Source organism: Cyclopterus lumpus, chromosome 4 (assembly GCF_009769545.1).
Source record: "Cyclopterus lumpus isolate fCycLum1 chromosome 4, fCycLum1.pri, whole genome shotgun sequence".
Taxonomy (NCBI): Eukaryota; Metazoa; Chordata; class Actinopteri; order Perciformes; family Cyclopteridae; genus Cyclopterus; species Cyclopterus lumpus.
In genome coordinates, this window is record NC_046969.1 from 13,069,719 (window position 1) to 13,093,756 (window position 24,038).

The window sequence follows — 24,038 nt, forward strand, 5'->3', positions numbered from 1 at the left end:
TCATGGAGCAGTGTGTGCTCTTTGTCAGCCTGCAGGCGGGCACGTTACGCAGCGGGGCCTTTTCCAACCCTCCTGTGCGCCTCGGAGGTTCACCCATCCGCTGTTCGGCCTCCATGCGAGCTCTGCTTTCACAGCACCGGCGGTGTGATGCTGCTGATTGGCCAGATAGCGCACTGAGTCTCTGGCCTCTTGCGGAACAATATGCGTATGCGGCAAGAGACAAACCTGGCACCTATTTGGTAAGTACCCGAGGAACGAATTACTGAAGGATTGCCTTAAAAATATAAAAGTAGTATATCCTAAAACAAAAAGTAGGGTTCTATTCAGTGATGGAACAAGTGCTCTGATATTTAACTGAAGTAGCAGAATCAATACTACAGTGTAAAACTACTCCTGCATCCACAACTAGAAAAGATAAAGCCTCTGGGCTTCCTTCAGCACACACAGCAAAATCAGCAGTGTTAATTCAACACGTTGAAAGTGTCTATATTGGTCCACCATATTTTGAGTTAAAACTACACTTTTAAAAGTGTTAAATGTTCAACACTGATAGAGTTGAAGCAACTCTCTCAAAAGTTGACATTTAACACCAATCAACACAGGCCAGTGTTGCATGTACACAACACTAGTGTGCAGTGTCAGAATTTAACTGTCTGTATATTCTGTTTTAACACCGACTAGAGTTGCTGAGCTATGTAACAGAGGATTTAAAATGAAACTGTATTTTACTCTTGTAGAGTTGATTTGTATATATTTTTTTAACACTGTAATCCCTAATGCTATACATGATACAATTTTACTTTTGAATTCAGTATATTCCTATAATTACAAAGAAGAAAATCATCAATACAAAAGTTTGTTCAAATAAAACTTGTATTTTCAAGCCCACCACAAACATAGCATTTGCAATTACAATAATATTTCTTAATTGGCAGCCTCAATAGCACAGGTCACACAAAACAATAGTCACACAACATGGCAATGTGGCCCAATGTATATTTTTTTCATCCATCTCATTAGATAACTGTTTATCATATAGGGTCTATAATAAATCAACTCATCAATAGAAATATCAGAACATGAATCATCCCTCTCCTTGATACATGCCTCTTTCAAACATGCAGACTTCTGGGGGAATGGGTAACATAGTGTGTAAAATCAACACTGTAGAGTTGATTGCAGAATATGACATTTGACTCCCTGTATTAACACCAACTCTTTTTGAAGAATAACTCTCTTGGAGTTGATTAACATTAAACCTGAGTTGAAATAACTCAGGATATTTTAACACTCAACCCTAACACTGAAAATCCAACACTTGATTTTGCTGTGCATATAGGTGAGGTGACGTCTTCAAGGCCTCCGTTACAGTCACATATTTCCATTCAGTCCTCTCAATCATAGAGGAAGCTAAGCTGTGGAACATATCGACTTGCTAGGCCAATAACTTTCTCAACACAACAATTCCTGGTGCTTATAGGCAGGTTTTTGAGACAGCAGTGAACATTTACAGTCAACTTTAATAGGTAACAACGGTTTCAGGAGTAAATCTGGTATAGTTTATTGTCAGTAAAATAACCCGTGATATGTCACAGCTTTCAGACTGGAATATTTGACTTTGTCTGAATATGAAAACATGAATCATGGGGTCAGTTCTTCCATTGTTTCTTCCATTGTTTTCCTTCTCTTCATCCATCCAGCTTCCTTCCTAGTCTCTCCTGTTTCCACCGTACGACCCTTGTCACAACTTTCTCTAATGCTGTCAGAACTAGACTCCGATTCATGAAAAAGCCAATACCAATAATGAATTGATCGTCAACAAGTATCAAAAGCTCCTCTTTTATGGTACCAGCTTACACTTTCAGTCTGGGGGGCAGACACAGTCACCTCATTTAAGAGTAGACTTAAGACTTCCCTCTTTGATAGTGCTTATAGTTAGGGCTGAATCAGGTTTTCCCTGGTCCAGCCCTTAGATATGCTGCCATAGGCCTATAGGCTGCTGGGGGACGTTTTAGGATACACTGAGCTCCTCGCTCCTCTTCTCTCTTTCCTTCTGGACAAATTCACATCTTTTCATTGCAGATTACTAACTCCACTTCTTCTTAGGAGTCTTTGTGCCTTCTCACCTCACAGGGTCCATTGGACCTGGCTGTGTCTGGAGCCGGTACTGGCTCCGGGGCCATGCCCCCTGACTCCTTGCCTCTGCTACCTGCATCCTGGCCCTGGCCTGGCCTCCTTCCTCAGTGCCCCCTGTCTCAAGGGCCTCACCTCCTGCCTCATTGGCCCGGCCTCTTTCGCGATGCCTCCTGCCTAATGGGCCGGCCACCTGCCATGGCCCTGCTGATGCCCCCTCTTCCTCCTTTTGTTTACATGGATCGTTGTTATATGGATCATGGTCTATGCCTACTACTCATTATTCATAATTTCTGTCATATTCATTGAATTTGTTGTAACTCTGTAACGCTGTTCATCTGTACACATGACATCTATTGCTTCTGTCCATCCGGGGAGAGGGATCCTCCTCTGTTGTTCTCCTGAAGGTTTCTTCCCTTTTTTATCCTGTGAAAGGTTATTTTTCTGTTTTTTTAGGAGTTTTTCCTGATCCGATGTGAGGTTCTGGGACAGGGATGTCGTATGTGTACAGATTGTAAAGCCCTCTGAGGCAAATTAGTAATTTGTGATATTGGGCTATACTAAATAAATTGAATTGAAAGTATCATCTGTGTATCCAAAGCTTGATGTTTATCTTATTCTTCTGCATCATTCAGCGGAGCTCCAATGTTGTCTCATCCTATTAAAAACATATACATTATTCACACTGAGTGACATGTTCCTTCTTTAGTTTATTTTGAGTTAATCACACATACTACGTACTGCTGCTCTAAATACTCACACTAGAGCACCGAATGTGTATTTATCCATATAAAAATAGTTTGCAACAAATGCATACTTTTCTTCTGCTTGAGTTGAGTTTTGCAAAATAATACAGTACCCATGAATGTACTGAGCCTTTTCAAAGTGAAGCCTGTATGTGTGATTTGTTTTAAAGATCTTCAGTCGAATACATGTGCTTGTAACTGACAGCAACAGACAGGGCAGCGGAGTCTGAGTACTGAGAGACCGACATTGTTGGCAACAGTTGAGTGCCATGGCTGGGTGGACAGTTACAGCAATAGTTTACTAGTTTGCCAAACATCTTCTTCTTTAAGAAAGCAGTTATACAACCTATCAGGGAACAAATAATATAAATCATATGTCACTTCAAAAGTAAGTATGTTTCACGTTGTGGTTAATAACCAAGACAATTTGAGGTCAATATAAATGTCATCACAGGGAAGAAATAAGCAGCTGCCCTCTTGTTTCAAATGTCACATCAGCCCTCCAGTCACAGGACAGCTGAAGATCTAAAGTATGATACATATGTATGTTGCAATACTAAAATTATCAAACCAGCCAGTTTGTTTTCGTGCCACTGGATCACAGTCACGTGAAGATGCTTTGGGAAAGCTGTCAGCTGTGAAGGTCAATCGGAGGGTTCGTAGCGGTGTCTTTGTGTCACAGCACATTTTAATGCTGTCGCAGCTCTTCTCATGTCTTTCTTCACTCACACGTCTAAAAAGAGATGAATGAAAGTACCGGTTCAATGGTCACAGAGTCTATTGTGTGTCTTATTCACAGGAAATAATACAGTGAAGAATTGCATAGGTTTTTAAGTAGATTTATTTTGTGTTTTAATGTGGCGACTCTTAATCCTTGATTGCTGTCTTGTTTCCAGCAAAGTGGAGCCTTTGTTTCTGGATCAATGAGCAGTACAGTATACTGGGGTCATCCTCATCATCCAGAGCACTCGACCAGGCAGGTTAGTCTCTCAGTGACTGAGTCCTTTTCACTGATGCCCCATTAGAATGACAGTTTAGAGGAAGCACAACATATGTGGGCATTTCCAACAGGCACATCAACCACCAAAAATACATTCACATCTTTTCACTTCTCTCTCTCTTGTTTGATGTCAGATAGAAACATACAGGGTAACACCAGCCTTATCCTTTAACTTATTAATGCGTGTATGTTTTTCTCAGTTTAAGATGTGAAAAGATTCATGTGGCTTCATTGCACGCCGTTGACCCCATCACACCAAAGTCCTTCTCATGTCCTCTTTCTCTCTAACGGCACAGAGGCCTGCTGCCCAGACTGTTTGGTTTCATTGTGACGTCACGCGAGTGTAACCGGGGGTGTGGCTTTGGCTGCAGCTCTTTGCCAGATCATTCTTGCAATCTGGCCAATCAGGATACAGAAAAGTTCAAAATCTGCTCCCCAGTCATTGGTAATGATTGTCTCATACCTGCACACACAGAGAAAATCATAAGCGACAGTGTCCTCTGAATCTTAAAATCCACTAATACTATTACAGATGGACACAGGGCACATTTGCAGCTCAATGAATATGCCTTTCTCACTAATGTGTCAAATATCTGACAAATATCTGATGTAATTTACTTTGATTAGTTTTGAGGTTTTGAAAGAAAAGAAAGGGGAATGGTGCAGAAGATAAGGCCATACTACCACCTAGTGTGTGAGTCTGTAACTACACTCTTTTCCCTAAGGGGTATGTATGTATATATATATATATGTATATATATATATATATATATATATATATATATATATATATATATATATATATATATATATGTATATATATATATATATATATATGTATATGTATATATATATGTATATATATATATATGTATATATATATATATATACGTATATAATGAGAGTATATGAAAAGCTCCACATCACAGCTGAAGTTTCCTTAAAAAAATATCTTTAATGGATTCAAATGTTTAGAATATTTCTATGTATATATATATTTCTACATGTGTATATATATACATTTACTTCTACATGTATATATATGTATGTATAAATATACATATATTCCTATGTGTATATATATATACATATATATACATATATATATATATATATATATATATATATATATATATGAAAAGCTCCACATCACAGCTGAAGTTTCCTTAAAAAAAATATCTTTAATGGATTCAAATGTTTAGAATATTTCTATGTATATATATATATATATATATATATATATATATATATACATATGTATATAACGAGAGTATATTAAAAGCTATCACAGCTGAAGTTTCCTTCCAAAAATATCTTTCATTAATTCAAATGTGTGGAATAAAAAATGTGATCACAGACTCATAAATACAAAATATTACATATAGATATATAGAAGTCTAAGTAAGGGCAATTTATAATAGATATACCATGACCTGGATGACAAGGATTATAAGGATATAATACAGTATACTGTTAAAAAAAAGAAGAAGAAAGAAAGTGATTTAAGAGAAAATTATGTAAGTAATCAGGAAAATCAATGTAGAAAAATGGCCTGTTGTGCCAATTTATATTATATCATTAGATTATTATTACTCATGCATTAATGTAAATGCTGGACTTTTCTGTTGTAGTTGGTTGAGGTGACCCTAATCTTAATTATTTTGTATAGGACTGCAACTGATTATTTTCATTATGGAATCGTCTGCAGTTTATTTTCTCCATTATTCAAGTGATTGTTTAAAATAGTGAAAAGTGCATCACAATTACCCAAAGTCACAGCCTCACAATGCTTGTTTACAACATTTTGATGAAGTAATTTCCAATCAATCAACTAACCGTTTCGACTATACTCTTTTGAACTGTTGGGTCATTTATCTATTGTTATCTTTTGTGCGCAATATGAGGTTAGTTAACTAATAACTAAAGCTGTTCAATAAATGTTGCAGAGTAAGACATTTTAGTCTATTATATTCCACCACTAATTGAACAAGAGTTTACTAAACTGCTGTTCAAGACCTATATTGTCTGGCGGAAGACTATAATGACGGTGATGTTTATTACAATGGAACCGTTGGTAATACTTTCTTTATTATCATTTTATTATTGATTAATTGCATTGAAACCGTATTTATTTTCTTCCAGTTTCCCAGTTTCTGCATCCGTCTGGTCGCTTTAAACCGTAAAAAGCCCGACCTCTGGCGGTTGAACCTCGGCGGTGCTGCGGTCTTGTGGGCCTCATCACCGCGGACAGGCGGGACAAAGCACTTGTTCAGAAGCTGGTTGACTGTGAAGGAAACCGTTGTCCGTCTCCGCCCGGGACAGCAGCTTAAAGCGACATTTAGTCTCACGTTAAGAAGTTCACTTTCATATTAATGTAAACATTCGGTTTATTTTGTTGACGGACATATTGGTTTCTGAACTGTTCCAAACTTTCAGAATAAGGAGAGTTTTCACAGGAAACAGGGACTCCTTCAGCGATCCTCAGGTAAGAAAACATGGAGCTTAAAAGTTAAATATCAACTAAAAATAGTAAGTCGAGTTATTCTGTTAGACTAAACTTGCATTAAATGTATGTCTTCTTGTCAAGTGGTTCAAAGTCGCTGCCCTTAAGGCATTGGAGTGAACATTACCTTTAGTAGTATCGGTAGGTTTGTAACAGGTGGACCCCTCATGGTGCTGCTAACCACGGCACGTTCATGAGCTAACGTTAAAGTGGGTTATTGGTCGTAAACGAGTCAAAACGATCAATACAAGAAACTAGTACAAAGCAAAGAAACCATACCAAGGAAAAGGTATCTGGATAAAGGTAGTCGGTGTTTAATGACTAGTTTAATATCTAATACAACATCTGATAGATTTTGGATTTAAACAAACTAATTGTGGGTTGAAACAAATAGCGTACATTAGTGGCGAAGGAATTTAACGCTACTCAGACCTATTGCATGACTAAAAGTAGCAATGCCACAGTGTAAACACATTGTAATAGAATCAAAATATACTTAATAAAGTACCCACAGTAAAAGTAATCATTATGTAGAATGGCTCATTTCAGAATGATGCACTAATGTGTATGCCCAAGCTTCAACAATTGCAACTACATTGTATACTGCTGTGCAACTCAATCTGTAATAATACATCATCATTAATTAGTTGATTTATATTTTGTTTGAATAATAATTAAAGTTACTAATATTTTAAATAAATGTATTATAAATAAATGTAGCGCTGTAATAAGTACAATATTGACTTCCAATAAATATTATTATATTATAAAGAAGCATAAAATGGAAATACCTCAAACGTACCTCAGTAAAGTACCACTAAAGTACCTCATCATCGCCCTCAGGTACAGTATTTGAGTAATGTCAATGGTGACTTTCCAACAATGACATTCGTCAAAACTAAATTCACAGCAGGTTCACAACCTGTAAGCTGGTAATGTTGATGTTTTTGTCATGATAATGTTAAATGTGTGTGTGTTTATGTCATGAATTGCAGGGCTCAACAGTAAGGATTTCCATTGGCAACCATTTTGAGAAATTGGCAACCAATTCTTGACCTGTGGTTTCCAAATCAGTGGCAACGCATTTTTTACATAACAACTAGGTCCAGCAAAACGTGCAATCCAAAATAAATGGAGTAATATTTCAATATTGCTGTTAAAGTCAGAACCAAAACCAAAAATCAGTGCATCTACGTGCGTGTGTACAGCATCTGTTTTAGAGACAGTGGTGAAGCAAATTGAGTTGTTTGACTGTGGGGGCGAAGTTTCGACTAACCCATCAACATCACAAACAATGTTCAAACTGATTCAACTAATAAAGGACCAGATCAACCTGAACAAAACACAAAAAAAGGAAGTAAAGTGGTGCATGGATGACATATTTGTGTAGGCCGTTAGCACCGCAGTGGTTCGTACGGACAGGGAGCGGAGATCAATAGACAGAGAGACACGGTTTCTTAGCCTGCATGCTTTTTTCCCCTTCTAATTTCATTTTGCACATTTTATTAATCCACAGACAGAAAGGAAACAACAGGAAAGTGAAGGGACAATCAATCAGCTGATTTTAGAGAGTCATTCATAAATTCAAAATGTATCTACTTCTCTCATAGTGCTATGTTTGGATGTGAGTGCTCTGATTATTAATCATAGGCTTATATATACTATATATATATATTTTGTTATGCATGCAACTGAATGCATATTGTGTTTTTTCCCACAAATTCCACAGGTCTTTTTATAAATTTTTTAAGACCCAGGTATTTTTCAGCGGGGTGTTTTTGGGCAGGAAGTCTTGGCTGACTCCTGTGTGTATATCAGTGGGTCCCAGTCTACATTGGGCATGGGCCTAATTGTTTTTGACAGATGTGAGACATGTGACTGTATGACTGGAATGCCATTACCAGCAGCAGATGATAGAGTCTCTGTGTTGTAGAGGAGTCCAGGCTGCGGCCGGTGGGTGTCTGACCTGACCTGTGACTGTGGTCCAAACACTGCTTTCCGCCCAGCATGAAAATGAAATTTGTGAGCCAGTTTTAGACAAACAGCACTGTAGTATTACTACTGCTTCTGCTACTACTACTGCTGAGTTAAAGTACATTTCACTGTGTTCAGGGAAGTTGCTATTACAGAACAAAAAAGCTTCCCCTCAGAGCTTTTAAGATTAATCGATTCTTTGTCAATAATAAAAGTCGTCAACTATTTTAAAAATCAATAATATTTCTGGTTTCTTACTCCTATTTGACAGTTAACTGAAAATCTTCGATTTGTGGACAAAACAAGACATTTGAGGATTGTCATCTTGGGCTTTGGGAAACACTGATCAAAATGTTATAGACTAAAGAACTAATCGATTAATTGTAAATAATAATCAACAGATTAAACTACAATGAAAATAAACATTAGTTGCCGCCTACTTTCCCTTAATGCAAAGCAAATGTCCCAGATAAGCGATTGTAGTATTGATGGCCTTAACAATTAGTGTGGAAGAGACAATCCCATCTTTCTCATCCACATACTGAGTCTACAGCTGCAAATAAGAATTATTATCATTATCGATTAATCTGCCAATTATACATATATGTTTTGACTTATTCTTTTTGTCAATAAAATGTCAAAACATAGTGGAAATGGCCCAATATAAGTAAATGTCACCAAATGTTTTGCTTTGTCCAAAACCCAAAGATATTCTGTTTTCTATAACTAAGACCAAGCAAGCATATTGGTATATTTGAGAAGCTAAAACCATCAAATGTTAAACCATTATTCATTGCAGCTCCAGCTGCAAAAAACGCAGTCTTCGCACGACTGTCAAATGCTCCTGTAGAACATTCCTACTTAATACATTGAAGAAATTACGTTTTTCTTATTGGCTCTTTGGCAGGTTTAGAGAGATTTAGATTAGATTAGAAGCCTTTGATTCCTCAGCATCTGACAAAGAGCCAGTTTGTGCTCACAATGTTGTACTTTCCCTAATGTTATATCCTTGGGATGTAGAACTTACAATTGTAAGTATAATTTGGTTTCATTGTAATTTGGTTTCATTGTAATTTCAATCCCTGACAGTAGACATTAAACTAAGACCCACTAGCTTAGAAGACAGACTGTTTATCAACATTAAAGGACACCTGACACCGATGTGCACAACATCCACCTGTCCTCCCCTCTTTCTGTCTTGTTCCCCTGCCTCACTCCACTAAGGAGCAGCACAGAGGAGCCCTTGTTTGATCCTCCCTGGACAGTGCCCCAATTTTCTTTTTTTTACCCAGACTCCATGGCAACATTGTTCCTGTGACGAGCAGCCTTGACTTTTGCCCCTCCTGCTCCCAAAACAAAGGCAAGAAGTTACGGAGGGAGGGAGAGAAGGGGGAGAGGAGAGTCTGTGGACAGGAGGAATTGTGAGGGGGATGAAGGATATGGAGGAATGAGGGATGGAATAATGGGAAGGTGTCTTGGGTGGAGGCTCTGAGGCGAGACTTCTTCTGCTGTTTGTGCCAGTGCCCCATAAAGAAAGGAGAGTTATTACCGGGGACTGGAGACTGGGTGTAGTGCCAGGGACCGTCTCTCTGTCTGTCTGTCTGTCTAAGTTTTTCAATAGCCGCTAAGGCTTGGTTATATGGACAGTTGCACGGATGTGAGCTGCCGTCTAATTGTGAGTTGGAAACGTTTGGCTCGTTCATATCACATCGTGCGGGAATTTTCCTCGCGTGTCTCAGTGTCTGATATGGTGACGTCACTTTGGCCTTCGCAGATACAGTTCGCATAAATCAAACTTTACTCCCTCTCATTTCCATCAAGGTGCCTGAACAGGAAACCAATGTAAAACATATTCTTTACCTGCAGCTTATCAAAAGTGATGATTTATTTAGTGATACATTTTGAAAACATTGTGGTCTGGCCTGTTGATCTGACCTTTGGCTCTGGGAACATGTGCTGGCCATTTTCACTACGTTACAAGGACGCATTGTGGTCATATCAGGTTGAGATTTAAGTTGCCAAAAAAGTAAAAGAAGCATTAATGTAACTTTCTCTACTGTTTACATGCCCTTTACATGCCCTTTCACTGAAACATGTAGGCAGCCCCCGCCCTGTAGGTCTCAATGTAGAAGAATGAGCATTGTTAAGTCGTATACACTGTAGCCTTGGATATCTCGCTGTGAGATTTGTAACGAGAAAGAAAACAACAAAAATAGCTTGGGGAGTTGAAATGTTCAAAGACTGGCTGGACATTGTGGAGGCTGGAGAGAGACTCATCCAGTCTCTGAAGAGGCAAAAAGGAAAGTATTGTTGTTTGGCTGCGCTCCCTATCCTGGTACTGACATCTCCACACTGATTGTGACTTTGCTGGTTCAGAAACCTCACAGCTTAAGGTCAATCTTCTAATATGTATATGTTCTGTTAATGTAGGAAAGCAGTTCTAATGTAGTTTAGTACTAGGCGAGCCAAACTTGTGCCCTCATAAATCACTCTCTTGGAAATGGTAAAACATGTACACTGTTCTGTTACTAAATCTCAGTCACGCCTAACTTCCCATATCTCCACGTAGCATTACTCATATCAGTGCTGCTGAAAAACAGAGCCGGACAAATCTTACTAGCTTTGTGCAGTACACTTTGCTCTCTCTACTATCCACAAACTATTTTGGTTTTGTTCTGGCTTTTCTTTTTACAGTTTGGGACATCTTTGAGCGATGTTTGACAAGCAGCACTACGAGAGTCCGCCGGTCTACAGTCCTCCTTTCAGCTCGCCATCCAACAATGGCTTTGGCCCTCCAGGCAGCTTCCATACTCCTCAGAGCGAATACAACGCATACCCACCTCCTCCAGGATCTTACTACATTGAGGACAAACCGCAGCTCTTCTACAAATGGCTGTCACCTCCGGGGATCATCAAGGCCATGATGGCTACGGTGATCGTGTTGTCTGTGGCGATATTTGCCTGCGTGGCCTCCACTCTCATGTGGGACATGCAGTATGGAATGGGAATGGGAATGGGCTATGGCGGTGGATACGGTGGCGGTGGATACGGTGGCGGTGGATACGGTGGCGGTGGATACGGTGGTGGGAGCTACGGCTCAGGATACGGTGGTTACGGAGGAGGCTACGGCAACAGCCATGGTTCCTACATCTCACCTTACTCAGCCAAAACCACCATGATTGCCATGGCAGCCATTAACTTCATAGGGGCGCTGGCCTTCTTCATTACCAGCTTCTCTAAATCCAACACTGTCCGCAGCAGGAAGTTCTTTCTGGCCCTCATGATAGCCAGCATCATTATGGCTATCCTGCAGGTAAGACTCATTCACATTCCATAGTCTCCAATCACTTTATATGGAGCAGACATAAAACATGACACTGGTGATGGGTGATTCATTTGAAGCACAATATGTATCTGGAGAGGGGACATGAGATCAAAATATTACAGAAATCTCAATCTAAGTAGATCATAGAGAACTTTAAATCAGACTGGAGACTAATCAGAAATGTGCTGGGCAAGAGATGTACTTGACTATAGTTATAGTTATTACAATTTAGCTTTTCCTAAACCAATAATAATCAGAGTTTAGCACATTGGCTTTTATTCTCAGAAATAACATACATTATGTCTCATCGATTTTGCAGCTCCTAGCGTATTGTTAAATTGAATTGTGTACATTTTGTTTGTATTCATGTCATACACACCCAGCCCACAGAGGCTTTGAATGCATCAAATATTGCATACTGGACATTTGCAATTGTATATGAAAAGGGTTGAAAATTGAAAATGCTGCGCAAACTTCACACTCTAAACTAAATAATTAGGGGTCTGTGGCAAATATCCATAAGTCTTCATTATAGGAAAATATATACAAGTTGGCTGGACTTTCCCTATATTAAATAATTCCCAAACATTTGAGATTTTCCTAAACCTGTAGGGGTGTTACAGTTTATTTGTGCTCATTGTTATCAATCATTGTTTGTTCCAGGGCATCATCAGCATCGTCTACATTGTTGGGGTGAACCCCATGGCCCAGGGCTCCTCCAGTATGATGTACAATCCGATGTTAATGATGTGCCAGAACCTCTACCAGACCAGCAGCTACTCACAGATGGGAGGAGTGGGAGGCTTCCCCATGTACAACCAGTATCTCTACCATTACTGCTTTGTTGACCCACAGGAGGTGTGTAAATATTAAGTAGATATTGATGGTTAGTATTTGAGGTGACACTCTTCAGGATCAAGTAGATTTAGTTTTTCTAACAATGAATATTAACATTTAAATATTTATAATATTGTTTAAAATTGATTGAGCTCGAGTGAAATATATTTTCAACTAACTATTTTGTCTGAACTAAAAGCCCAAAACAAAGACAAGCAGCAAATCCTCACATGTTTGGAGCTGTAAATATTTGGCATTGTTTGTTATTAGATTATTAATTTATTATCAGAATCATTGTTGTTGATGATGATTAGGTTTGTGTCCATAAAATGAATGTGATGAAATGATGTGGGGTTACTTATGTTACGTATATTACTCAACAACTTCTTTTTTTATCAGTCCTGTAGTGTTTTGTAATTGGTTATCATGCACCATTTGTTACAGTTTTTGGGTACAAAGAGCAACACATTGTGATATGTATTTTGCTGAATGAAGTTACACGTTTATTTGTGTACTTTGAGTTGCAGGAAAAATCAGTTTTGTCTTATCTCTTTGAGAACTTTCCAGATTGTAATCCCATGTTCTTGCTTTTCTAGGGAGTTGCCATGATGTGTGGATTTCTGGTTGTCATTGCCTTCGGTGTTGCAGCATTCTTTGCACACAAAACAAGAGGGAAGATCTGGCGCTACGGGAAACCAAATATCCACTGGGAACAGCCGCTTGTTAGTGGGAAGGCCTCAGAGGGCAGAGACGTAGAGGAATGGGTAAGAGACAACAGGATGGTAGTCACAGTTTAATAAGACTGTGTTTACATGGGATTTACAAAGAAAAATCCTATTTCCGACCCCAACTGACCCTGAGTTTGTGCATGAACAGCTTGCAGTCAACTGAACAGGGTCACAGAGGGTTTAAATCCAAATTCAGAACAATTTATGGAATACAATGTTTTCAGATTTGATTAGAGGATGAAACTAGAGACCATCTTGTGTTGGGGTCACACCCGCCCAAATCAGGCTTTATTTTTCCGAGGTTTCGTCTTTTTCCCAAACTCTGTGTTTTCCATTTTAATTTTTCTGAATACTACGATTTGAGCCCATTTAGTTAGCAGAAAGAGTGTCCAATCATGTGGTGGATGAATACAAATTCAATAATGAAATATTCAAAATGTTATGAATATTAATGAACACCATATTGTACTATTATTTCAATCAAAGTAATCAATACAAAGCAAACGCACAAGCTCCTGTTCAGCTACCACCACAAATAATAAAAACAAGCATAATAATTTTATTTGTATAGCTGTGAGGGTTCGGTTGTGCCGGACCCAAGCGCAGACACGGGGAGGCAAGGTTGGGTGGAGGTAAATAGTTTATTGTAGAGAACCGGGAGAGCGTAGATGGGGTGGTGAGGTGGCGTGAGCGGAGGTGGCGTGAGCGGAGGTGGCGTGAGCGGAGGTGGCGTGAGCGGCGGCGGCTGAGCGGAAGGGCAGGTACAGGATTCCTGGGCACAGGGAACAGGGGTTAGCAGGAAATCACAAGTAACAAGCAAAGTACGTTTCTTAGTGAAGCCGAGAGTCGAGGTACCACTGTAAATGATGCAATAATCTGGCAACTGGAGAGAGGGAAGCCAGGGTGTTTTAACAGGGAGGACTTGATGATGTGATTGGAGACAGGTGCCGGAGATGACGTGCAGGTGTGGAGATGATTGCCAGTTGCCGGAAGCCACGCCCACGAGACACACACACACACACACACACACACACACACACACACACACACACACACGTAACAGGGGACAAACAAGGAAAAGAGAGAAAGGGACGAGAGTCACGGCCAAGCAGTGACAATAGCACCCTTATTTCCAAAGCTTAGCTTAGGTTCTTATCAGTGCCCTTAATATTTGAGGTAAGGGGACCAAGCAGTGCAAAACGCTTTGTGACATCCAGTCTCTCAACTATGCAGCTCTGTAGTTTGGCTAGCTTGTTGTATTCAGAAGGTTTAATGGAGAGATACAAGTGTGTATCGTCTGCTCAACAGTGAAATTAGGTGTTATGGTGCTAAATGATATGACCTAAAGGAAGCATATATGGAGAGAAAACAAGTGGTTGAATAATAGATCCCTGAGGTATGCCACATGTTGTCTGTGCAGTTGAGGGGATGAATGAATCAATTGAGGCAGAACATTTTCTATTTAACAGATAAGAGGAGAACCACTCCGGAGCCGTTCCAGAAGTGCCAACCCAATCCGTTAGTCTTTTTACGAGTGTAGCATGCTCAATGGTGTTGCACACTGCTCTAATGTAAAGCAGCACCAGTACAGCTCAGTGTCCAGAGTCTGCAGCCATTAGTCATTTGGTCATTTTTAACCCTTTGAATGACTGTACTATGTCGCTTGTGAAATACCACAATCTCAAAATGCTGTGGTTATTTGGTGCTTCCAGAATTTGTACTAAAACCAAAACATATAATCTAATCCTTTAGGAAACACTGATTCTGTACCTACACTGATGTTGTACTTACACTGATGTAAAGTAGGTCAAGGAAGTTGGTCCCTAGTGAGGTAGTCCTCCTGCTAAGGTAGTCATCAGTTGTAAAGATAGGTTAGGTGACGGTGGTGATGCAGTAACACTGAGTTGCAACTTTGCACATTACCAAAGTTGGTTTGTCACTTGTTATGCTATGTGACACAATATGTCCTAATGTTGTTCACCAATTCAAATCTTTCATATGTTTTCATTGTTTGAGTTGAAAGTCCAAATGAAACGTTACATACAAATCTTTATGAGTTTACAGGATCCCGCAGGGAAATGGTCACACTACCGTAATAATGTTTCCTCTGACTGAGTCACTTTGTTCAGGGTCAGTGATGTTTGCTCATGGTCTACTACCTGGTTTCACTCTGAATAATCATTAACCATTTGAGAAGATAGTAAGCAAACAGGCGGTTTCTAGAGACGGCCTTCAGGTATATTAACGTCAACATCACGCTAGTCCCATGAGACCTGAGATATGGGTTGATTATTGACTCGACCTGCCACTTTTCAATTTATGAATGTTTCATAAAGTAAATGGCAATGAGTTAACATCAAAAGCTCGGGTTTTAAATGAATAATAATACCAACATGACAGTCTAGTTCTAGTTCTCTAAACCAGGTTTGAAACACCTGCACATCTGTGCACTCTTTTTGCATGTCATTTTTTACTGTTCTGCTTCTCAAAACTAGGTTTATAGAATATTTCCTCTCTGTTTCTAAAAACTGTAGTCAGCATCCTCCCGAACACGTAATGTCCACATCCAATGTCTGTTTAAAGATTGTGCAGGGGAGTGTCAAGAACACAAACCAATACATGCAGACACATGGCATAGTGTACATGAATGCCAAATGCAAGTGAAATATATAGAAATAATTAGAAAACAATTAAATAAAAATAAATATTGCTCTTAGTCCTTTCATCTGCTCATCTATTTGCCCTTGCTTACTGACAGTGATACGTTTAGCATCCAAACCTTATTTAAATGGTGTGATAATTGTTTTATTTTAGTAACAGGTTGTTTAAGAACGTACTAGTATTAGCTTAGCTCTAATATTTGGTCAAATTAGTCACTTTATCTTTTGCACTGACATGAAAATACCAAAAGAAGCAAAAAACAGACATGGTGTTTTGTTGGATTATATCAAGCTGTTTGTTTTTAAGAGTGGTTGTCTTTACCTAGAACATGGATATATCACATTGAGGTGTACAGGCAGCGCAGAGTAGATGAGTCAAGCCTAGAGTGAGTACTATGACGAGTGTCTGATCATGGAGCCATGCTGGACTGATGTCACCTTATTGTAGGTGCAGTAATGTACACTGCTGCTGTATTTAGATAGTCAGTCCCAGAGATTTAAAAGAAATCATGAAGGTAGGAACATATTTGACTTTAGTTGTCTGATGACTTTCTTATTGTCTATAGTTACATATTTTATCGTTGGAACAACCTCAATAAACTGGGTATGTTAGTGTGGTAGAATTGAACTAATTTCCCTCATATTTCCAAAGCTCCACACTGCGTTTATTTATTTTCTTTGTTGCTGCGCTACCTACATACTGTATCTGTGCCACAAAATGAGTCATCAGGCTTGTTTGACTCCTTTAAACACAAGGCCAGTGGCAGTCTAAGGCTGTGGTTGGTTTGAGATTGGACCCATCTCTGTTGCTGAGCTCAGGGAGGCCTGCCATGCTCTGATGACCTCACACTGGCCTCATTCAGTTGCTGCATTGTGTCTGTGCTGCATGAGGTCATCAGAGTTGGTCTCTGCAGGGCTGTCTGTGTGCTGGAAACATTAAAGCACAACTGCACAGCTCAGAGTTAAAGCATCCTCGGCTGGTTTTATAGATGCCTTTTACACTTCTAAATAGAGAGTGAATGTAGCTTGAAGCAAAAGTATAACATTGTTATAACATTATATTGTGTAGACATTAAAGGTGCAACGTGTAATTCCATGGCCACATGCTCCAAATAAATAAGGGGCAGCATTTCATCTCTTTTACTAGTTCCATACAACCTACATTTACAGTCATCAGTACAACAAACAAACAAAAAAGGTCAGGGCCAACTACTAATTTACAGATGTGCAAGAACTTGCAAAATTCAACCAAACCTGCCGGTCAAAATCTCTGTGTTTACTTTGCCACAATCTGCTGGCTGTACGGTCAGTGTATGTTTTGATAGTTGGTTTAGTGGCAGAAACTCATATTTTTGTTTGGTCCTGCCACCAGGAGATTACCTTCTGAAAGGACTAAACAAAAATAAGAGTCTCCTTCTTCCACTTTGGATTTAATCCAATATACAAATGGACACTGCCCCTGTAGCTTCAGTGTGATTGACAAGCTCTACTTCTTTGTCCTCTCATGTTGGACTGAGGGCAGACTGAACACTACAGTGATGATTTTTATTTTAATTTTCAAAATGATTGCCGATGTTTTAATAAAAAGACAACTCATTGCTAATCTTCACAAATTAACCTTCTTATCTACAGCTGACGTAAAGTCCCAGCTATAGTTGTCCATACAGAGGATGCGGTCCAAAGTCGATGGTGGCTTGAACATTTGCAACAATCATTGTATTTTCAGTTTTAAATATGTCAATTGCTGCCAATCAATAAAACATAGTGTATATACGTTCACAATAGTTTTGCACAGCTAAAGTGCATCATCTTTGGTAAAGCACATCCCTGCAATTAAGAGTGATTTTTAACTCAAATAGACATCTCAACCCTTTTCCATCATGTCTCTGCTTCTCCTTCTTTCATCACACATTCTCCCTCACTTTGAATGTTGCTGTGCTTTGCTTTGCTCCGTCAGCCCCTCAACAACATCTCACATTCCTACTGTTACACACATGCTTACACACTCTGCTCTCAGCCCAGCAGCCGCCGGGCTGCACACTGAGAGTGCATTGTTGAGATTCTTACATGTAGTGCAGTTTTCAAATAGGATTCCCCTGCAGCTGCAAGAAGGGCAATTCTCCCCCACCCCAACACTCCACCCACCGTCATTATTGTTTTTTGGGGGCTAGGCTGATGCTCCTGCACTGTGAGGAATTTAGGAGATTGCTCAGTAATGTACCACCCTAAGTAAGCAGGAGGGTGAATGTTTTTTTAGAGTTTTATAAAGTTGGGGAATAGTAAACTCTCACCTCGAAGCAGCACTGGTTCTGAAATACATTACAGTAAACATTATTGACTTATTGTGCAGGTGCAGTAGATGTTAGAGGTCTTATTTCAGAGGAACACAATTCCTCACGATGCCTTGCAGTTTTCAAAAGTAACATCACCCCAACCACTTACAGTGCTATTTAATGTACTAAGCCAGATACCATGTGCATGCTTAATTCAAAACCTGCCTAACATTGTCTTTGTGTTATTATATTTAAAAAACATCCAAAGGGTCTCCGCTAAAGCCAGTTAGCCCTCCACGTAGTAGAGAAACTGTAGGACTCGTTTAAAGTTGAATGCTTTGTGTAGAGGTTGTGTAAAAGATTCTAATGATTGATACGTTTACTGGAACCAGTGGGGGAAACAGTAACCACCCCTGAGGCCTTCATTGTGAGGAATTCCCTCATGCAGGCTGCCTGAACTCACAGGAAGGACTTGACAATACATTTATTTACATGACAGACCTTTTGTTTAAAGACAGAAAGGATGAACAAATCCGTTCCAGGTGTTCATGAAGAAATAAGACAATAGAAAGAAGTAAAAGCAAAGTTGGAATTATTGTCAGATATGTTCTGTGTATATGTTCTACTCTTTTTAGGTTATAGGGCTTTTAGAAAAAGATTTAATGAAATGCTGTAAACAAAAGAAAATCAATGGTATTTAATTCCAGTCTCAAACGTTTTGCTTTATTGTGTTGGGTTGATTTTACAATTAGCCTTTAGTCATCCTTTGTTTTGGTCGTCTTGACCTTTTCAAGCACGGGGAACCAATCGGATAACCCTCATTTGACAAGCTGGCCTTTGCTGTCCAATTACATGCCTGACTGTTCTTTCAAGGAGAAAAATAACAGATTCTTTAACAGGATGCCAGCCAGAAAATGAGCCTGTAGCCTGTTCTTTGTAAGCGCTTGAGTTGTTTGTTTGTGTTTGCTGAGTCTGTCCCTTCTGTTTCCTGCCTGCTATAGGTAAACAATGTGGAGGAAAGCCGCAGTGTTCAAGACGCCCCAACCCTGCTGGTGTCAGAGAAGGGAGCCGGGCTGCTCAACGCCTCAGCGAACAGTGTCATCTCCTTCCCCCCGGCCAAGGTGGACAGCAGCTCCTACAATGAGGACATCTACGACAACAAAGAGTGGGTAACCTGTATTCTCAGCCTCCCTTTTCAGCTCAGATTAAATATTTATACACTCAAATCAGAAGATATTATTATCAGACAATATTTTTGTGTTTTAGCGGAAGAGCGATATATTAGGTATACAACATATGAATAAATAGATAGATAGATAGATAGATAGATAGATAGATGGATGGATGGATGGATGGATGGATGGATGGACTCTGCACTTCAATCAGGCAGGTGTGTGGAAAAGTCCAACAGCAGAAGAGAAAATAGCTTCAACATTTAACTCTGCACACTGTAATACAAAGATTCCACACAAACAATGAACCTCCAAACATGTGACTACACAAGCGATATCTAATCACTACTCTGTTTTAAAGCCTATGAAAACATATTGCCCTGCCCACAAATTGAGCTCTGTGTGTGTGACCTTTGAGCCCTTATTGGATTAACTTGCCCGTGTTTTTTTTCTCCTGTTTATTGAAATCTCTTCGGAAGGAAAAAGGCAGGATGTTTGTGAACAAATGTATTTGCTTTCCTTTAATGCTAGAAATGATTTATCATGCACACTGTGTGTGTGTGTGTGTATGTGTGTGTGTGTGTGTGACAAAAGGTACATTGCTTAACATCTTAACATCTCAGTACCTTTGAAAAAGCAAGCCATGCTCTGAATCCTCTGATTAAGGTAAATTGCACTGTTAATATTCAACTCTAGGACAAAAAAAAAAAAGAAGCAGGATTTAGATTTGGTTCAAAGAATATTATTGTTTGACAATTTCCTCTCTCACAAAGTAAACGTAGCTGGCATTTTCATAAGCAGAGGAATGTCGGAGAGCTCTATTGTTGACCGCCTTTTTGTAAGAAGTTGTCATATTTGCACCGCTGGATTTGGATTCCTCTACAAATCCCTACAAACAAAACTGGGCATGTTTTTTTCTAATGGGCTGTACCTGCTTCCTGCTCACTGAGGGCCCTCCACATGGCACTTACACCCTACAATTTGTGTAGGGTGTAAGAAACAATAATCATCAGTGGTTCAAAGTGTTCACCTTCCTACATATGTTATCTGTCTGGGCCATATAAGTTAATATATGTTTTCTGTAGACACTGTCTCACATTATACTTAATTTAAGTTCCTGGTGTTACTTGGGTCACGATAGCTTTATTTGTTCTATGTGGAGCACAATTTCACACAATTTCAACCTCTACACATTTAAGGTTTTATTCTGAATATATATGTAATTGTACTGTAATGCTATTTCCATGAAAAATACGTTCTCATCAGTGGGTCCAATGGAAGCCAGTCATTACAGAATTAAAAATGTTTATGTTGCTGTCCTCCAGGTACTCAGAGAGGACCACCAGCAGACCATCAGAAGCCTTCTCCCATGGTGGAAGAACCAGCTCCAGCCCGTCAGAGGAGACTGGCGGGGGTCGCAAACCCTCTGCCAACAGGGGCAAGCGACGCAGACGCAACCCCGAGCTGGATGAGTCTCAGTATGAGACAGAGTACACCACCGGAGGAGAAACAGGCAATGAACTTGACAGAGAAGAGCAGGAAAAGTAAGAATGTACTGTTGTATTTCCGTGCTGCTCATACTTTGTCTGGATTAAAAATGGAAACGTTAGACTTAGAACAAAGAATGTTGATTGCAGTCTCTCCCTCAGGACCAGACCCACATTCTTGGATTTAGATGAACAACTGTAAGCTCAGAAAATCAAGCTCACATTAGAGTGACATTATTTCCAGGAACACGCAGCTGGTATATCTTTTGGTTGAAGTACAGAATAATAAATAAACAGATGCTTAAACAGCGAAGCTTGGAAAAGGCTTCAGTCTGTAAGCGCTTCTCTCTGTCCAGGAGGGTAGTTAATCCTCTGAGGCATTCAAGTTCACATGGGCTGCACTCAAGAATAAGGAGAATTGGGCCAAAGGTACAAAACATGGGCGTCATTGTAGTTTATGAGAAATCAGTTATATTTGGCTGTGGTTCGATCCACCCAGACTAACACAGCATTATTGAAACCAGCACCTACACTATTCCTCATTGAGCGGTGCACTGCATTATGTGGTTCAGTAGTAAATTTGAGGTTAAGTCTTTCTGATGAGTTTTAACTCTGATTCTCTCTCTCTCTCTCTTTCCTCCTCCTCCTCCTCCTCCTCCTCCTCCTCCTACTCCTCCTCCTCCTCCTCCTCCAGTACTTATCCAGATATAACATCGGATGATCAGCGTCAAGACTATAAGAGGGAGTTTGATGTCGACCTTAGGGAATACAAGCGCCTGTGTACTGAGATGGACGACATTAATGACCAGTTGAACAAACTCAGCCGGCAGCTGGACACACTGGATGAAACCTCTGCCAAATACCAGGTCAGATATGTGCAGTGCTCACCTCGTATACTCAGGAGAAAGGAATGTATGAGCCTAAATTAAAACTTTCATTGTAACTTAAATAGTGAAAAAATAAGCCACACGAATAAAGACAATTGTATTCTTGTTGGTGACCAAACAAGCTTCTCTTTCCTTACAATTGTCAGATATTAAGGTAAGCATTTTAACGTTTGCAGCTCTAATATGCTGACATCTTTTAACATTCAGTTTGTATGTAAGAGACACAGTATCACATGTATCTCATAATGTTTTTTCTTCATTTTTCCACAGGCTGTAGCAGATGAATATAATCAGTTGAAGGATCTGAAGCAGGTGAACAGACATCTCTGATGATACTTTAATAAACTAAACTCCATTCTAGTTATTTGTGGAAGCATTAAGTTATTAACATCCAGCTACAAAATGTCACCTCATTTTGTTTTCATAGTATTCTTTTGCACACAAAACTTATTTTCTAAACATGTTCCTTGACAGTTCATGGAGCTTTTATCATTTTTTCTTGCTCTTTAGACATCAGACTACAGGACTAAGAAGAAAGAGTGTCGCAGGCTGAGACACAAGCTGTTCCACATCAAACGCATGGTGAAGGACTACGACAAGAACCACTGATGAACCCACTGAGTCCTGACACTCAGCTCTGTGGGCCACACAGCAAACACTCACAGACACACAAGCCAAGATACACTCCAAAATACTACAAAGACAGTGACATGCCAAGACCAAAGTTACCTGTGCAGAATCAACACACACTGGAGAACCCCCCCCCCCACACACACACACACATGCATGCATACATAGGGAACATCAGTTATGTAGCCACTACCACAGCAAACACGGCCTTTTCTCTGCAGGATTCAGTATCTTTGTTCGCAGTGCTACTTGTGAGGATCTGAGGGTGTGGTTTGAAAATTTTTTTAAAAGTCACCTGACCTTCACTTGTGATAACACTGCTAAGTTTCTGTGGCTCTGTTTGCTCCAACTTTTCTTTGTTTTATCTCCACAGATAAGAGGTGGAACAGTATTGTAGCGAACGTAGTAATGGGTGAGATGGGTTGCTGGCTTTGTTTTGCGAGCAAATATGCAGTTTCTTCAACCCTTGGCAGAACGTTGTCTTTGTCACACATGAACTTTAGTTATGTTTTACTCATCTTTTGCGTCAGTGTTCGTAACTAATTTCAAAGTCAGTAAAGTTGAAACGGCTAACGGATTTTTTTATTGATTGTCATTGATGCAGTGAGACCAAAAAGGGGAAAAAGTGGCCAATGAGATATGCCAGACATCGTTGTATTATATATACTTTTAATGAATCCTGTTCATACTACGTACCAAGAACAAATTTACAGTATCTATCTGTTCCATTCAGCAGATATCTTAGTTCTGTTATTTGTACATACTAAAGAACCACAGTGGATTGTTTTTTAATCATTCAAAATGCAAATGGTAAAACACTTTATATAATATCTTTTATCATGCAACCTCAAGAAACTGGAACACACTGTTTCTGTCACTGTCTATAAGCTATGCTCATTTATTTCATTTGATTCTTTGCCAATGAAAAACGATCATCTGCTAATTCCATGTGTGGTAATTTTTGAATTAATCCATTTCTTGTGCATAGTGTTAGGATCTAGTGGATGTTGTAATGTTTTAATTATTCAGACACACGTTTGATTACTCATGCATTTGTATTTTTACAAAGAACAATGTTGTCATTTTACAAACCATTTGCGAGGCATTTATTTTTGTACGATTTTATTTTCTTCGATGCTATTATAAGACCATTTTTTGTAACTATATACTTCCATAAGGTATGATGTCTAAAAAGTACTGAGTTCAATAATAATAAACATTTCTAATTCTCTTATAATTAAATAAACCTATCCGTTATTATTTCACGTCTTCCATGTTTTGCTGACCCTGCTGGTTTGCAGGTAGCTGCATCTTTGTGCATCTGCAGTGAGCGTCCAGCAGGGGGAGCAGGACGACTTCAGGGAGCAGGGATCCAACCAGTCAGCTCAGGGTAAGCTGTTGCTGCCCTCTTTTGGTAAACTACTTTAAAACCAATGTACTGTCCTAGAGCTGTTCAGCACCAGTAGCTGCAGTTTCACAATTGTGTTGTTTAATTGTCATTGTATATTGTTTTTTTCCAGTTAGGACACAAATAAAACAATGGTTTTATTTTTCATTTTCTTCTTGAATAACCAATGAAATGCTACAAAACACTAATTAACCACCGCAAAGAGAAAGCAGAATCCAACCGTCTCTCTGCGGGCTGGTTATTTTCTCTTACTCGTATGAATGATGTGCCTCAGC

At 39.4% G+C, this 24,038-nt stretch overlaps 1 protein-coding gene across 1 annotated transcript; it reads left to right on the plus strand.

Annotated features, from left to right (window-relative positions):
• The first annotated feature begins 6,204 nt into the window (after positions 1-6,204).
• On the plus strand, positions 6,205-22,570 carry si:ch73-61d6.3 (occludin). The gene is made up of 9 exons (XM_034531166.1): positions 6,205-6,364; positions 11,051-11,669; positions 12,345-12,539; positions 13,115-13,282; positions 19,181-19,344; positions 20,677-20,895; positions 21,533-21,704; positions 21,996-22,037; positions 22,236-22,570. The coding sequence occupies exons 2-9, from the start codon at positions 11,070-11,072 to the stop codon at positions 22,332-22,334; spliced, it is 1,659 nt and encodes a 552-aa protein (XP_034387057.1). The 5' UTR covers positions 6,205-6,364; positions 11,051-11,069; the 3' UTR covers positions 22,335-22,570.
• Positions 22,571-24,038: the final 1,468 nt, after the last annotated feature.

Bases quoted from the DNA above. Each gene is read 5' to 3' on its own strand.
- si:ch73-61d6.3 (XM_034531166.1), top strand. From the start codon at position 11,070: ATGTTTGACAAGCAGCACTACGAGAGTCCGCCGGTCTACAGTCCTCCT. The intron at 13,283-19,180 runs GTAAGAGACAAC...TGCCTGCTATAG, and splicing joins GCAGAGACGTAGAGGAATGG to GTAAACAATGTGGAGGAAAG. The intron at 22,038-22,235 runs GTGAACAGACAT...CTTGCTCTTTAG, and splicing joins AGTTGAAGGATCTGAAGCAG to ACATCAGACTACAGGACTAA.